The sequence below is a fragment of the Schistocerca nitens genome, chromosome 6 (genome assembly GCF_023898315.1).
Source record: "Schistocerca nitens isolate TAMUIC-IGC-003100 chromosome 6, iqSchNite1.1, whole genome shotgun sequence".
Taxonomy (NCBI): Eukaryota; Metazoa; Arthropoda; class Insecta; order Orthoptera; family Acrididae; genus Schistocerca; species Schistocerca nitens.
The window spans coordinates 35,403,135-35,417,569 of NC_064619.1; the positions used below are offsets into that span (position 1 = coordinate 35,403,135).

Here is a 14,435-nt window from a genome sequence, read left to right on the forward strand (position 1 = left end):
TTTTGGTTTTCATAGGGATATTTTATTTTCCAAGAATTTTTTTTAGCTTCCAAGAAGATACTTTTTAAGAGGATTCTTCATTCGATGATGATTTTTGCTTTCTAAGAGAAATGTTGGACTCCAAAATTTTTAATTTTCAACAATATTTTAAATTACTATGAGTATTTTTAGTTTCTGAGAGGACTTTTGTTTTCTGAGAGGATTTTCAATTTACGAAGAGGATTTTTTTTAAATGTTCCAGAAGATTTTTATTTTCTGGTCAGGATCTTTTAGTTTCTCAAAAGGATTTTAAATTTCTCAAGAAGATTTTTTTTAATACCACAGGAATATCATTTGCAGACCGAGTCAAATGTACCAAGCTATTACAATCCGCTAAAGTCTCCTCAACTGAATTATCTTTTAATTCTGACTTCTTTACATCTTCTTAATATTATTTTCGGTACTGACTGTATTCCATTGTTCATTGAGTGAGTTACCAATTTGAAGTCCACGCTAAATAACAGGAGCTAGCTGAAACTTACCGCAAACGTAATTCCAGATTTCTTGGGAATGAGTACCGTGAGCGGTTTTGTAAACTACACCGCCTCATTTGTACAGAAAGCAGATCGCAGTTATAAGAGTCGAGGAGCACGAAAGGGAAGCAGTGATTGGGAAGGGAGTGAGACAGGGTTGTAGCCTATCCCCAATGTTATTCAATCTGTATATTGAGCAAGCAATAAACGAAACAAAAGTAAAGTTTGGAGTAGGTATTAAAATCCATGGAGGAGAAATAAAAACTTTGAGGTTCGCCGATGATATTGTAATTCTGTCAGAGACAGCAAAGGACTTGGCAGAGCAGTTTAATGGAATGTACAGTGTCTTGAAAGGAGGGTATAAGATGAACATCAACAAAAGCAAAACGAGGATAATGGAATGTAGTCGAATTAAGTCGAGTGATGCTTAGGGAATTAGATTAGGAAATGAGAAACTTAGAGTAGTAAAGGAGTTTTGATATTTGGGGAGCAAAATAACTGATGATGGTCGAAGTAGAGAGGATATAAAATGTAGACTGGCAATGGCAAGGAAAGCGTTTCTGAAGAAGAGAAATTTGTTAACATCGAGTATAGATTTAAGTGTCAGGAAGTCATTTCTGAAAGTATTTGTATGGAGTGTAGCCATGTATGGAAGTGAAACGTGGACGATAAATAATTTAGACAAGAAGAGAATAGAAGCTTTCGAAATGTGGTGCTACAGAAGAATGCTGAAGATTAGATGGGTAGATTACATAACTAATGAGGAGGTATTGAATAGAATTGGGGAGAAGAGGAGCTTGTGGCACAACTTGACCAGAAGAAGGAATCGGTTGGTAGGACATGTTCTGAGACATCGAGGGATCACCAATTTAGTATTGGAGGGCAGCGTGGAGGATAAAAATCATAGAGGGAGACCAAGAGGTGAATACACTAAGCAGATTCAGAAGGATGTAGGCTGCAGTAGATACTGGGAGATGAAGAAGCTTGCACAGGATAGAGTAGCATGGAGAGTTGCATCAAACCAGTCTCAGGACTGAAGACCACAACAACAACAACAACCGCCTAATAAAAAAAAACTGAAGCACCCAGAAAAGGATGAAAAGACTGAATAACCGGTTGACAGAGTAGGTGATATCATTTCGGTGATTACAAAATCGAGTCAAATTCACAAAGAACTGGACGGTATGAGCCCACTTAACGTTGCACACGATCTGGCCTGTATGCTTGCACTGATTCGCTTGGGAGAGACGCTATAAGGCCGCTGTACCCTCTTCTGAGGCTAGATGGCTAACAACTGTTGTAAGTGGGTCCTCAATCCTGGACAATGGCTCTGGGACGGAATTGCGGTCGGCGCTGGTCCCAATTATGTCCTATCGGGGACAGATATGGGGATCTTGCTGCACACAGAAATATCTCAATAGCACGAAGCAGTTCATAAAGACAGGTACCAGGTACGGAAGGCCATTATTCTATTGCAAAATGCCACAACGATACTGTCGCAAGAGAGGTCATGTATGAGGACAGACAATGTCCAAGACGTACCGTTGTGGCCTCGGAGGTCCCTCAGTCACTATAGGCCGTGATCTGGAGTCATACCCGGTGGTTCCCCGCACCAAGACACCAGGAGTATCACCGCTATGTCTCTACAAAAATTGGAAGAACAGGCATTCTCTCCAGAACATCACCAAGCTCGTCGACGATGGTCACTCGTGAAAGTGTACAACCGTGATTCGTGACTGACGGCAATACGATGCTGTTGATCACCAGTGGATGTTTCTTGGACACGGCACCAGTCCAAACGCAGCCGTTTGTGTTGTGGTGCTACTGGAAGCCTGTGCCTAATGAAGCTGCTACTTGTCTCCGACCAATGGCGCGGGCTTACACAGAATGTCGGAGAGAGTCCATTACTTGCTCTCGGATGACAGGCGCATATACAGGATGTTACAAAAAGGTACGGCCAAACTTTCAGGAAACATTCCTCACACACAAATAAAGATGTTATGTGGACACGTGTCCGGAAACGCTTAATTTCCATGTTAGAGCTCATTTCAGTTTCGTCAGTATGTACTGTACTTCTTCGATTCACCGCCAGTTGGCCCAATTCAAGGAAGGTAATGTTGACTTCGGTGCTTGTGTTGACATACCACTCATTGCTCTACAGTACTAGCATCAAGCACATCAGTACGTAGCATCAACAGGTTAGTGTTCATCACGAACGTGGTTTTGCAGTCAGTGCAATGTTTACAAATGCGGAGTTGGTAGATGCCCATTTGATGTATGGATTAGCTAGGGGCAATAGCCGTGGCGCGGTACGTTTGTATCGAGACAGATTTCCAGAACGAAGGTGTCCCGACAGGAAGACGTTCGAAGCAATTGATCGGAGCCTTAGGGAGCACGGAACATTGCAGCCTATGACTCGCGACTGGGGAAGACCTAGAACGACGAGGACACCTGCAATGGACGAGGCAATTCTTCGTGCAGTTGACGATAACCCTAATGTCAGCGTCAGAGAAGTTGCTGCTGTACAAGGTAACGTTGACCACGTCACTGTATGGAGAGTGCTACGGGAGAACCAGTTGTTTCCGTACCATGTACAGCGTGTGCAGGCACTATCAGCAGCTGATTGGCCTCCACGGGTACACTTCTGCGAATGGTTCATCCAACAATGTGTCAATCCTCATTTCAGTGCAAATGATCTCTTCACGGATGAGGCTTCATTCCAACGTGATCAAATTGTAAATTTTCACAATCAACATGTGTGGGCTGACGAGAATCCGCACGCAATTGTGCAATCACGTCATCAACACAGATTTTCTGTAAACGTTTGGGCAGGCATTGTTGGTGATGTCTTGATTGGGCCCCATGTTCTTCCACCTACGTTCAATGGAGCACGTTATCATGATTTCATACGGGATACTCTACCTGTGCTGCTAGAACATGTGCCTTTACAAGTACGACACAACATGTGGTTCATGCACGATGGAGCTCCTGCACATTTCAGTCGAAGTGTTCGTACGCTTCTCAGCAACAGATTCTGTGACCGATGGATTGGTAGAGGCGGGACCAATTCCATGGCCTCCACGCTCTCCTGACCTCAACCCTCTTTCATTTATGGGAGCATTTGAAAGCCCTTATCTACGCAACCCCGGTACCATATGTAGAGACTCTTCGTGCTCGTACTGTTGACGGCTGTGATACAATACTCCATTCTCCAGGGCTGCATCAGCGCATCAAGGATTCCATGCGACGGAGGGTGGATGCATGTATCCTCGCTAACGGAGGATATTTTGAACATTTCCTGTAACAAAGTGTTTGAAGTCACGCTGGTACGTTCTGTTGCTGTGTGTTTCCATTCCATGATTAATGTGATTTGAAGAGAAGTAAAAAATGATCTCTAACATGGAAAGTAAGCGTTTCCGGACAGATGTCCACATAACATATTTTCTTTCTTTGTGTGTGAGGAATGTTTCCTGAAAGTTTGGCCGTACCTTTTTGTAACACCCTGTATGAGGCAACTCAGATCGTTAAGAAGCGAAATGAAATCGGGGGTCACAGCAATGCATCTGTAAATAAAATCGTAACGACGTGCTAATGCAACAAATGCTAGAGCACTGTTCCAGGGTCCTTACTGAGTGGGTATAACAAGTACGGTACGAATTCATAGACACACCCCTAGGATACTAAGAGATTGGCATAGTCCATACCTCAGATATTCGAGGAACTTAAAGCGGAAGAGGGGTGTGTTCTAGTGGAACTCCACTGGGTAAATTTGGGAAACACGTATTCGAGGAACACTGTGCAGCTCCGCCAGCGGTGGCCGAGCGGTTCTAGTTCGTTCAGTCCGGAACCGCGCGACTGCTACGGTCGCAGGTTCGAATCCTGCCTCGGGCATGGATGTGTGTGATGTCCTTAGGTCAGTTAGGTTTAAGTAGCTCTAAGTTCTAGGGACTGATGACCTCAGATGTTAAGTCCCATAGTGCTCAGAGCCATTTGAACCATTTGAACCCTGTGCAGCAATGTAGCTACCACCACTGCGTTTATCGGATACGCAGCATGAGCAGAAGATACATGAGACTAGCGCGTGGGCACAAACATATAGACATCAACTTTTCCCTCCCACAATACGAAAGGGATAGAACATCGTTAACATTTGCAGTAAACTTCGGCCGCGGAGTGTGCAGTGCCTTGCGTAGTATAAAGAGCGATATTGAAATCCGCCAATGGTAGTACGAAGGCTTTTCAGGGATGGTTTCTGAATATCTTGGTATAAGAGGCACTTGGTCTCTATTGGCTAACTACAGAGTAATAATGGCAAGGAAAGCGTTCCTGAAGAAATTTGTTAACATCGAGTATACTCGAAGACCTAAGTTTCAGGAAGTCATTTCTGAAAGTATTTGTATGGAATGTAGCGATATATGGAAGTGAAACATGGACTATAACTAGTTTAGACAAGGAAAGAATAGAAGCTTTCGAAATGTGGTGCTACAGCAGAATGCTGAAGATTAGATGGGTAGATCACGTAACTAGTGAGGAGGTCCTGAATAGAATTAGGGAGAAGAGGAATTTGTGGCGCAACTTGACTAGAAGAAGGGATAGGTTGGTAGGACATGTTCTGAGGCATCAAGAGATCACCAATTTAGTACTGGAGAGCAGTGTGGAGGGTAAAAATCATAGAGGGAGACCAAGAGATGAATACACTAAGCAGATTCAGAAGGATGTAGGTTGCAGTAGGTACTGGAAGATGAAGAAGCTTGCGCAGGACAGAGTAGCATGGAGGACTACATACAACCAGTCTCTAGACTGAAGACCAAAACAACAACAACAACAACAACAATGTACAGTCTCTGATCAAAAGTATCAGAACAATTATTAGAGGACATCAGTGTAGGTATGTCCACCCTTCGCCTGTATGACGAACTCTGTTGGGGACACTTTCAGAGAGGTGTCTGAATGTCTATGGAGGAACGGCAAACCATTGTTCCTGAAGAACTGAAACCTCAGAAGGTAGTGGTGCAGGACGCTGGGGTCTAGAGCGAAGTCGACATTCTAAATTCATCCCAGAGGTGTTCCATTGGATTCATGTTGGGCCTCTGGAAAGCCCAGCTCATTTCAGGGAATGTTAGTGGCCACAAACCATTGCCTCTCTCTGCTTTATTATAGGATGGACTGTCATGCTGATACAAACATCGTCTACGAACAAGTCCTCTACTGTACAGGGAAGACACAGTCCACAATGCTGTAAAATGTTTTCGTGTCTTTCCACGTTTAGCGCTTCCTTAAGCGCAATAAGGGCACCACAATCTCACCACGGAAAAAACATCCACACCGTAACACTGCTTTCTCCGTACTTCACTGTTGGCACTACACACGGTGTCAAGTTACGTCCTTCAGGCATTCGCCAAACCTAAACCCTTCCATCGGACTGACACAGGATAAAGCGAGATTCTTCAACCCAAACCACTTGCTTCCAGTCATCCACTATCGAATGGTGTAACAGTTTACACCACCACAACGTCCTTTAACTTGTCAAGAGCTGCTCGAGCCTTGTATTCCATTTATCTTTAAGTCCCTACGCACAGTCACTGTGCCAGATGGAATGGTAGTAACACTTTCGAAGTGAGTAGTGACACCTTGTACCTTCGCGTTTCCACTTCACGTCATCAACAGTCAATTTGGATAGCGTTAGAAGTGTTGAAGTGTCGTTAACGGATTTGTTAATCTGGTGACATCCAGTGACTAATCCACATTCGAAGCCACTGCGATTTCCTGATCGACCCATTGTGCTGCTCCTGTTTCTCTACTGACAATACAATGGTACCCGACTCCTTTAATACTGGCGGGTCCGCCTTTCGTGTCAACTAGTGATCAATTCCGCACTGCGCAGAGATGTCCGGATAGTTTTGAGCAGGTAGTGTATTTGTGATTTACTATATTCGGTTTGGTACCCCGTTTACGTTCTTCTCTGAAGATATGTTAGCAGCAGAATTACTGACTGAATTGTCTTCCGCGATCCGAAATTTTACTAAAGTAGCAGTGCAAGAAGAAGCGACATCGGTAAATGTCCCAGGTTTTATTAGCATCCTCAAAAGAGATAAACGCTACAAGCCTGCAATATACAGCACACAACACTGAATAATGCAACAACAATCAGACGGGTACGGCTGCTCCGTCAGGAAGCCTATCAATACTGTGTATTTTTAACTATATATGACGGTAGTATCTGTTCCCGAAAGAACAGTTACCGTCGATGACCATGCAGCTTTGCTCGAAATGAAATGATAATTAAATAGACACCCTAGCTGCAAGCAGGCGTTGATACACTTCATTGGGGACATGTTGAAAATGTGTGCCCCGACCGGGACTCAAACGCGGGATCTCCTGCTTACATGGCAGACGCTCTATCCATCTGAGCCACCGCGGGCACAGAGGATAGTGCGTCTGCAGGGACTTATCCCTTGCACGCTCCCCGTGAGACCCACATTCCCAACATGTCCACAACACTACATTCGTAGTGCACCTAATAGATGTTTGCCCATCATACTCATTACTCGTGGCAGATTAATCTACCAAGTCCCGTACGAGTTCGGGCATAGCGTGTGCGTTCGCACAAGAAGGTCAAAGGCCGGGAACCCATCCATATTTTTAACTATATATGACGGTAGTATCTGTTCCCGAAAGAACAGTTACCGTCGATGACCATGCAGCTTTGCTCGAAATGAAATGATAATTAAATAGACACCCTAGCTGCAAGCAGGCGTTGATACACTTCATTGGGGACATGTTGAAAATGTGTGCCCCGACCGGGACTCGAACGCGGGATCTCCTGCTTACATGGCAGACGCTCTATCTATCTGAGCCACCGCGGGCACAGAGGATAGTGCGTCTGCAGGGACTTATCCCTTGCACGCTCCCCGTGAGACCCACATTCCCAACATGTCCACAACACTACATTCGTAGTCCACCTAATAGATGTTTGCCCATCATACTCATTACTCGTGGCAGATTAATCTACCAAGTCCCGTACGAGTTCGGGCATAGCGTGTGCGTTCGCACAAGAAGGTCAAAGGCCGGGAACCCATCCATATTTTTAACTATATATGACGGTAGTATCTGTTCCCGAAAGAACAGTTACCGTCGATGACCATGCAGCTTTGCTCGAAATGAAATGATAATTAAATAGACACCCTAGCTGCAAGCAGGCGTTGATACACTTCATTGGGGACATGTTGAAAATGTGTGCCCCGACCGGGACTCGAACGCGGGATCTCCTGCTTACATGGCAGACGCTCTATCCATCTGAGCCACCGCGGGCACAGAGGATAGTGCGTCTGCAGGGACTTATCCCTTGCACGCTCCCCGTGAGACCCACATTCCCAACATGTCCACAACACTACATTCGTAGTGCACCTAATAGATGTTTGCCCATCATACTCATTACTCGTGGCAGATTAATCTACCAAGTCCCGTACGAGTTCGGGCATAGCGTGTGCGTTCGCACAAGAAGGTCAAAGGCCGGGAACCCATCCATATTTTTAACTATATATGACGGTAGTATCTGTTCCCGAAAGAACAGTTACCGTCGATGACCATGCAGCTTTGCTCGAAATGAAATGATAATTAAATAGACACCCTAGCTGCAAGCAGGCGTTGATACACTTCATTGGGGACATGTTGAAAATGTGTGCCCCGACCGGGACTCGAACGCGGGATCTCCTGCTTACATGGCAGACGCTCTATCCATCTGAGCCACCGCGGGCACAGAGGATAGTGCGTCTGCAGGGACTTATCCCTTGCAAATCTATTAGGCGCACTACGAATGTAGTGTTGTGGACATGTTGGGAATGTGGATCTCACGGGGAGCGTGCAAGGGATAAGTCCCTGCAGACGCACTATCCTCTGTGCCCGGGGTGGCTCAGATGGATAGAACGTCTGCCATGTAAGCAGGAGATCCCGGGTTCGAGTCCCGGTCGGAGCACACATTTTCAACATGTTTCCAATGAAGTGTATCAACGCCTGCTTGCAGCTAGGGTGTCTATTTAAATACTGTGTATATCACTGTTAAGGTACAACTGACACTGCTGGAAAAACTAACTCGAGATAGAACCGAGCAGTACCGAATGCGAGCTAGAGGGAGAAGAGCACGGTGGGATTACTGCTTTCATATCGCATTGCGGAGGAGTGGAACACGTCTCCTATCAGTAAACGACACACGGTGCATACCGTTGATGCTTGAGTCGTTGTGCCGATATTTTCACCGAAGTACTGGTACAGATAATGATTCCAATTTTAAAGACCGTAAGAGCTGACAGGTGTGAATATTACCGAGCTATCATTTTAATGACCCATGATTGCAAAATAATAATAATAAGAAGAAGAAGAATTTCTTGCAGAATAAATAAAAAATTGATAGAACTCGACCTCGGGGAAGACTGGTTTGTGTTCCGGAGAAATGTAGGAGCAAGCAAGGCAATACTGACCCTACAACATCTCTTAGAAAATGGGTTAAGGAAACGCAAACCTACGTTTATATCAGTTGTAGACTCACAGAAAGCTTTTGGCAATCTTGACTGGAGTACTCTCTTTGGCATTCTGAAAGTAGCAAGGATAAAATACAAGGAGCGAAAGGCTATTTACAATTTGTGCAGAAACAAGAAGGCAGTTGTAAGAGTCGAGGACCATCAAAGGGAATCAGTGGTTGAGAACAGAGTGAGACAGGGTTATAGCCCATCCACGACATTATTCAAGCTGTAAATACAGCACGTTGTGTAGGAAGGTAAAGAAAAATTTGGAGTAGAAATTAAAGTTCAAGGGGAAGCAATTAAAACTTGTAGATTTGCCAATGAGATTGTAAGTCTGTTAGAGACAGCAAAATAGTTCCAAGAGCAGTTGAATGGAATGGGGAGTGTCTTGAAAGGAGGATGTAAGATGAAAAGATGAACATCAACAAAAGCAAGAAATGATAATGGTATGTGGAATGGAATGTGAGTCATGGATAGGGAGGTTGATTAGGAAAAGAGCTGCTAAAAGTAGTAGATAAGTTTTTCTGTTTGGGCAGCAAAATAACTGATGATAGCCGACATAGAGAGGATATAAAATGAACAGTGGCAATGGCAAGAAAAGTGTTTCTGGTGAAGAGAAGTTTGTTAACATCAAATATACATTTAAGTGTAAGAGAACCTTTTCTGAAGGTATTGGTCTAGAGTGTAGCAATGTGTGGAAGTGAAACATTGACAACTAACATTTTACACAAGAAGAGAATACATGCTTTTTAAACACGGTGCTGCATAAGAATGCTGGAGATTAGATGGGTAGATCGCATAATCAATGGCGACGTACTGAATAGAAATAGTGAGAGAATAATTTTGTGGCACAACTTAACTAGAAGGAGGGATCGGTTGATATGATACATTCTGAGACATCAAGGTATCATGAGGTTAGTATTAGTGGGAAGTGGTAGTGGGGCAGTGGGAGTGAAAACCGAAGAGGGGAAAAAAGAGATAAACACAGAAAGCAGATTCAGAAGGATGTAGTTGCAGTAGTAATTTGAAGATGAAAATGCTTGCATAGGTTAGATGTTGTGTACATAGTTCCACGTAGTCAGCGCGTACACAACTTCCACACTAGAGCGTGCCCCGCTAAGCACAACAGCGCAGGCGCAGTGCTCGTCCATCTCCGCACGAGATGGCGCTGCCATAGAGACGGACCAAATTCTGCTTCCGCCGATCGGCGTATTAATATGTAACGCAGCCAATGAGATTGCTGCTAACGTAGAACCTTTTCTCCTCGCAGATCACACTCGCGCAGTGATACATGAAAGTGCAAGGTATTATAACGAGTGTACAGACCTCTGTCAGTCTGCATTTGTCTGCACCAGTCTGAACCAGTTTGCATTTGTCTGCACCAGTCTGTACCAGTCTGCATTTGTCTGCACCAGTCTATAGTCAAGTTTCAGTATGCGCCTAATAAGATTACCATATTCCTGTACATAGCCATGAAGATAAATGTATAGACCCTTTTGTCAAGTATCAGAGATATATATGAGAATAAGATTATTGTATCAATACCAAAGGAACTTCAGAGTGTCAATTGAAATAGCATCCAGAACCCAGTTAAGTAATTTTTATGCTTGTTATTATTTTAATAAACGTGTTTGAAAATTAAACAAGTTCTTTTTAAAGTTGGTCACCGTCAATCTGCTACTCTAAGCGTGCAAGTGGCATTTCTATCGCCTGACCTAACGGCAGAAGATAAACACGCCACGATAAGACCACGAGACATATTGCTGACACTCGCCCACTTCGTTAGAGCGACAAGTCAAATAATCTGATGGTGTGTGTACTGAAGGTCTTACAGTACGCACACCACAATAAAGTAGCATAGAGAGCTGCATCAAACCACTGAAGATCACAACAACACAATTGGTACAAACATAAATGAAGATAAAAATCAGGCGATTTGCAATTCATTTTTGACATCAACCAGAGACCACTGTCTCTCATACTAAAATAAATCTGAGCTTTTGCCGGTGAGGCTCGGGTTGATGCTGCAGGCAGTCATTATTCCCTCGTTCGGTACACGAGTGGAGTGAACAGAAAAACGATATTACTAGTACGAAGTATCCTACGCCAGACACATCGGCTTGTGCTGTGTACTCGTACACGAAGATGCAGATGCGGAGCAGTCACTGGGCTACAGACCTGGCTGGATGTTCGCTCTAGCCGAGGCTAACAGCAGCAAAGGCAGCAGCAGCAGCAGCATGAGGGCGTCCGCCGAAGCCATGGCCGCCGTCAGACTGTCTGCGGGGGCGGAGGCGGCGGCCGGCCACGAGATACGGCGCGGCGCCGCCCCCAGAGATCGCGCCACCGATTACCGCCGACTGCGCGCTGCCAGCGAGGGCTACCGTGTCCGACAGCACGGGAATTTCAGCGTGCAGGATCCCCAGATACGTCGCACCTGCAGCCTCCACTATCTGATCAAAATTTCCTGTCACCCTAATGTAGTGCGAAATCGACTATTAGATCTACTTCTGATTCCGTAAGGAACTGTCATGCACAGCGATCCTAGACTATAAGGAAGGAGAGGCACACAACAGTCTGTCGCAATCAGGTTAGCTTTTATTACTCTTGCGTATCTAGACTTCTGTCAGAGACAGCAAAGGACTTGGAAGAGCAGTTGTATGGAATGGACAGTGTCTTGAAAGGAGGATATAAGATGAACATCAACAAAAGCAAAACAAGGATAATGGAATGTAGTCTAATTAAGTCGGGTGATGCTGAGGGTATTAGATTAGGAAATGAGACACTTAAAGTAGTAAAGGAGTTTTGCTATTTGGGGAGCAAAATAACTGATGATGGTCGAAGTAGAGAGGATATAAAATGTAGACTGGCAATGGCAAGGAAAGCGTTTCTGAAGAAATTTGTTAACATCGAGTATAGATTTAAGTGTCAGGAGGTCATTTCTGAAAGTATTTGTATGGAGTGTAGCCATGTATGGAAGTGAAACATGGACGATAAATAGTTTGGACAAAAAGTGAATAGAAGCTTTCGAAATGTGGTGCTACAGAAGAATGCTGAAGATTAGATGGGTAGATCACATAACTAATGAGGAGGTATTGAATAGGATTGGGGAGAAGAGAAGTTTATGGCATAAATTGACCACAATAAGGGATCGGTTGGTAGGACATGTTCTGAGGCATCAAGGGATCACCAATTTAGTATTGGAGGGCAGCGTGGAGGGTAAAAATCGTAGAGGGAGACCAAGAGATGAATACACTAAGTAGATTCAGAAGGATGTAGGTTGCAGTAGGTACTGGGAGATGAAAAAGCTTGCACAGGATAGAGTAGCATGGAGAGCTGCATCAAACCAGTCTCAGGACTGAAGACCACAACAACAACAACATCTCGACTTCGGCTATAAATAGCCATCTTCACTGCTGATACACAAGGAAATTACAGAATCGGAATTGATTTATTTTATAGAACGATAAGTAAAACACGATATTAGCCAACAGGAACTACACATTCTGGTCGAAACACCATTTGAGATACAATCCAAGGAAGGCGCGGCAGCACACATGACAGAATGGTAGATATCGAAATAGACGACAGAGGGATAGAGAAACAATTAAAATTGCTCAAAAGACGAAAGACCGCTGGACCTGATGGGATATCAGTTCCATTTCACACAGAGCAAGCGAAGAACTTGCAGCCCTTCTTGCAGCGGTGTACCGTAGGTCTCTAGAAGAGCGTAGCGTTCCAAAGGATTGGAAAGGGGCACAGGTCATCCCCGTTTTCAAGAAGGGACGTCGAACAGATGTGCAGAACTATAGACCTATATCTCTAACGTCGATCAGTTGTAGAATTTTGGAACACGTATTATGTTCGAGAATAATGACTTTTCTGGAGACTAGAAATCTACTGTGTAGGAATCAGCATGGGTTTCGAGAAAGACGATCGTGTTAAACCCAGCTCGCGCTATTCGTCCACGAGACTCAAAGGGCCGTAGACACGGATTCAAAGGTAGATGCCGTGTTTCTTGACTTCCGCAAGGCGCTCGATACAGTTCCCCACAGTCGTTTAATGAACAAAGTAAGAGCATATGGCCTATCAGGCTAATTGTGTGATTGGATTGAAGAGTTCCTAGATAACAGAACGCAGCATGTCATTCTCAATGGAGAGAAGTCTTCCGAAGTAAGAGTGATTTCAGGTGTGCCGCAGGGGAGTGTCGTAGGACCGTTGCTACTTACAATATACATAAATGACCAGGTGGATGACATCGGAAGTCTACTGAGGCTTTTTGCGGATGAAGCTGTGGTATATCGAGAGATTGTACCATTGGAAAATTGTACTGAAATGCAGGAGGATCTGTAGCGAATTGACGCATGGTGCAGTGAATGGCAATTTAATCTCAGTGTAGACAAGTGTAATGTGCTGCGAATACATAGAAAGAAAGATACCTTATCATTTAGCTACAATATAGCAGGTCAGCAACTGGAAGCAGTTAATTCCATAAATTATCTGGGAGTACGCATTATGAGTGATTTAAAATGGAATGATCATATAAAGTTGATCGTCGGTAAAGCAGATGCCAGACTGAGATTCATTGGAAGAATCCTAAGGAAATGCAATCCGAAAACAAAGGAAGTAGGTTACAGCACGCTTGTTCGCCCACTGCTTGAATACTGCTCAGCATTGTGGGATCCATAACAGATAGGGTTGATAGAAGAGATAGAGAAGATCCAACGGAGAGCAGCGCGCTTCGTTACAGGATCATTTAGTAATCGCGAAAGCGTTACGGAGATGATAGATAAACTCCAGTGGAAGACTCTTCAGGAGAGACGCTCAGTAGCTCGGTACGGGCTTTTGTTGAAGTTTTGGGAACATACCTTCACCGAGGACTCAAGCAGTATATTGCTCCCTCCTACGTATATCTCGCGAAGAGACCATGAGGATAAAATCAGAGAAATTAGAGCCCACACAGAAGCAAACCGACAATCCTTTCCACGAACAATACGAGACTGGAATAGAAGGGAGAACCGATAGAGGTACTCAAGGTACCCTCCGCCACACACCGTCAGGTGGCTTGCGGAGTATGGATGTAGATGTAGATGTAGATGTACTTCACACCACACGATGCTATAGGTCTATAGGCAGAAGGAGCGGCAGAGTATGCCTGTCCTGTTTGGCATAATTCAGCTCGTGTCAAACAGGTGGATGTAGCTCTCAACGAAGCCTGCAGAATTTTAACGGTTTGCCTGAAATCCACTTCAGTCGAATGGCTTTACCACCTCGCAGGAATAGTTTTGTATCCCGCCTGGAAGGCTGCGCGTGGTCTGCTCCTGAAAACTGAAAGGTTGGCCGAATGAAGGAAGCGAGAAGGAGCAGGTGAAGTAAAAGTGGTTTACTGGTGCATGAATATACGAGG

At 44.5% G+C, this 14,435-nt stretch overlaps 1 protein-coding gene across 1 annotated transcript in view; it reads right to left on the reverse strand.

Annotated features, from left to right (window-relative positions):
• The window catches only part of LOC126262661 (neuronal acetylcholine receptor subunit alpha-10-like), a 243,878-nt gene extending 232,578 nt beyond the window's left edge, over positions 1–11,300 (reverse strand). Inside the window, exon 1 of the mRNA XM_049959431.1 lies at positions 11,210–11,300. Within this exon, the coding sequence (XP_049815388.1) occupies positions 11,210–11,291 (82 nt within the window). The 5' untranslated portion in view covers positions 11,292–11,300. The remainder of the gene's footprint in view (positions 1–11,209) is intronic.
• Between the last annotated feature and the right edge of the window lie 3,135 nt (positions 11,301–14,435).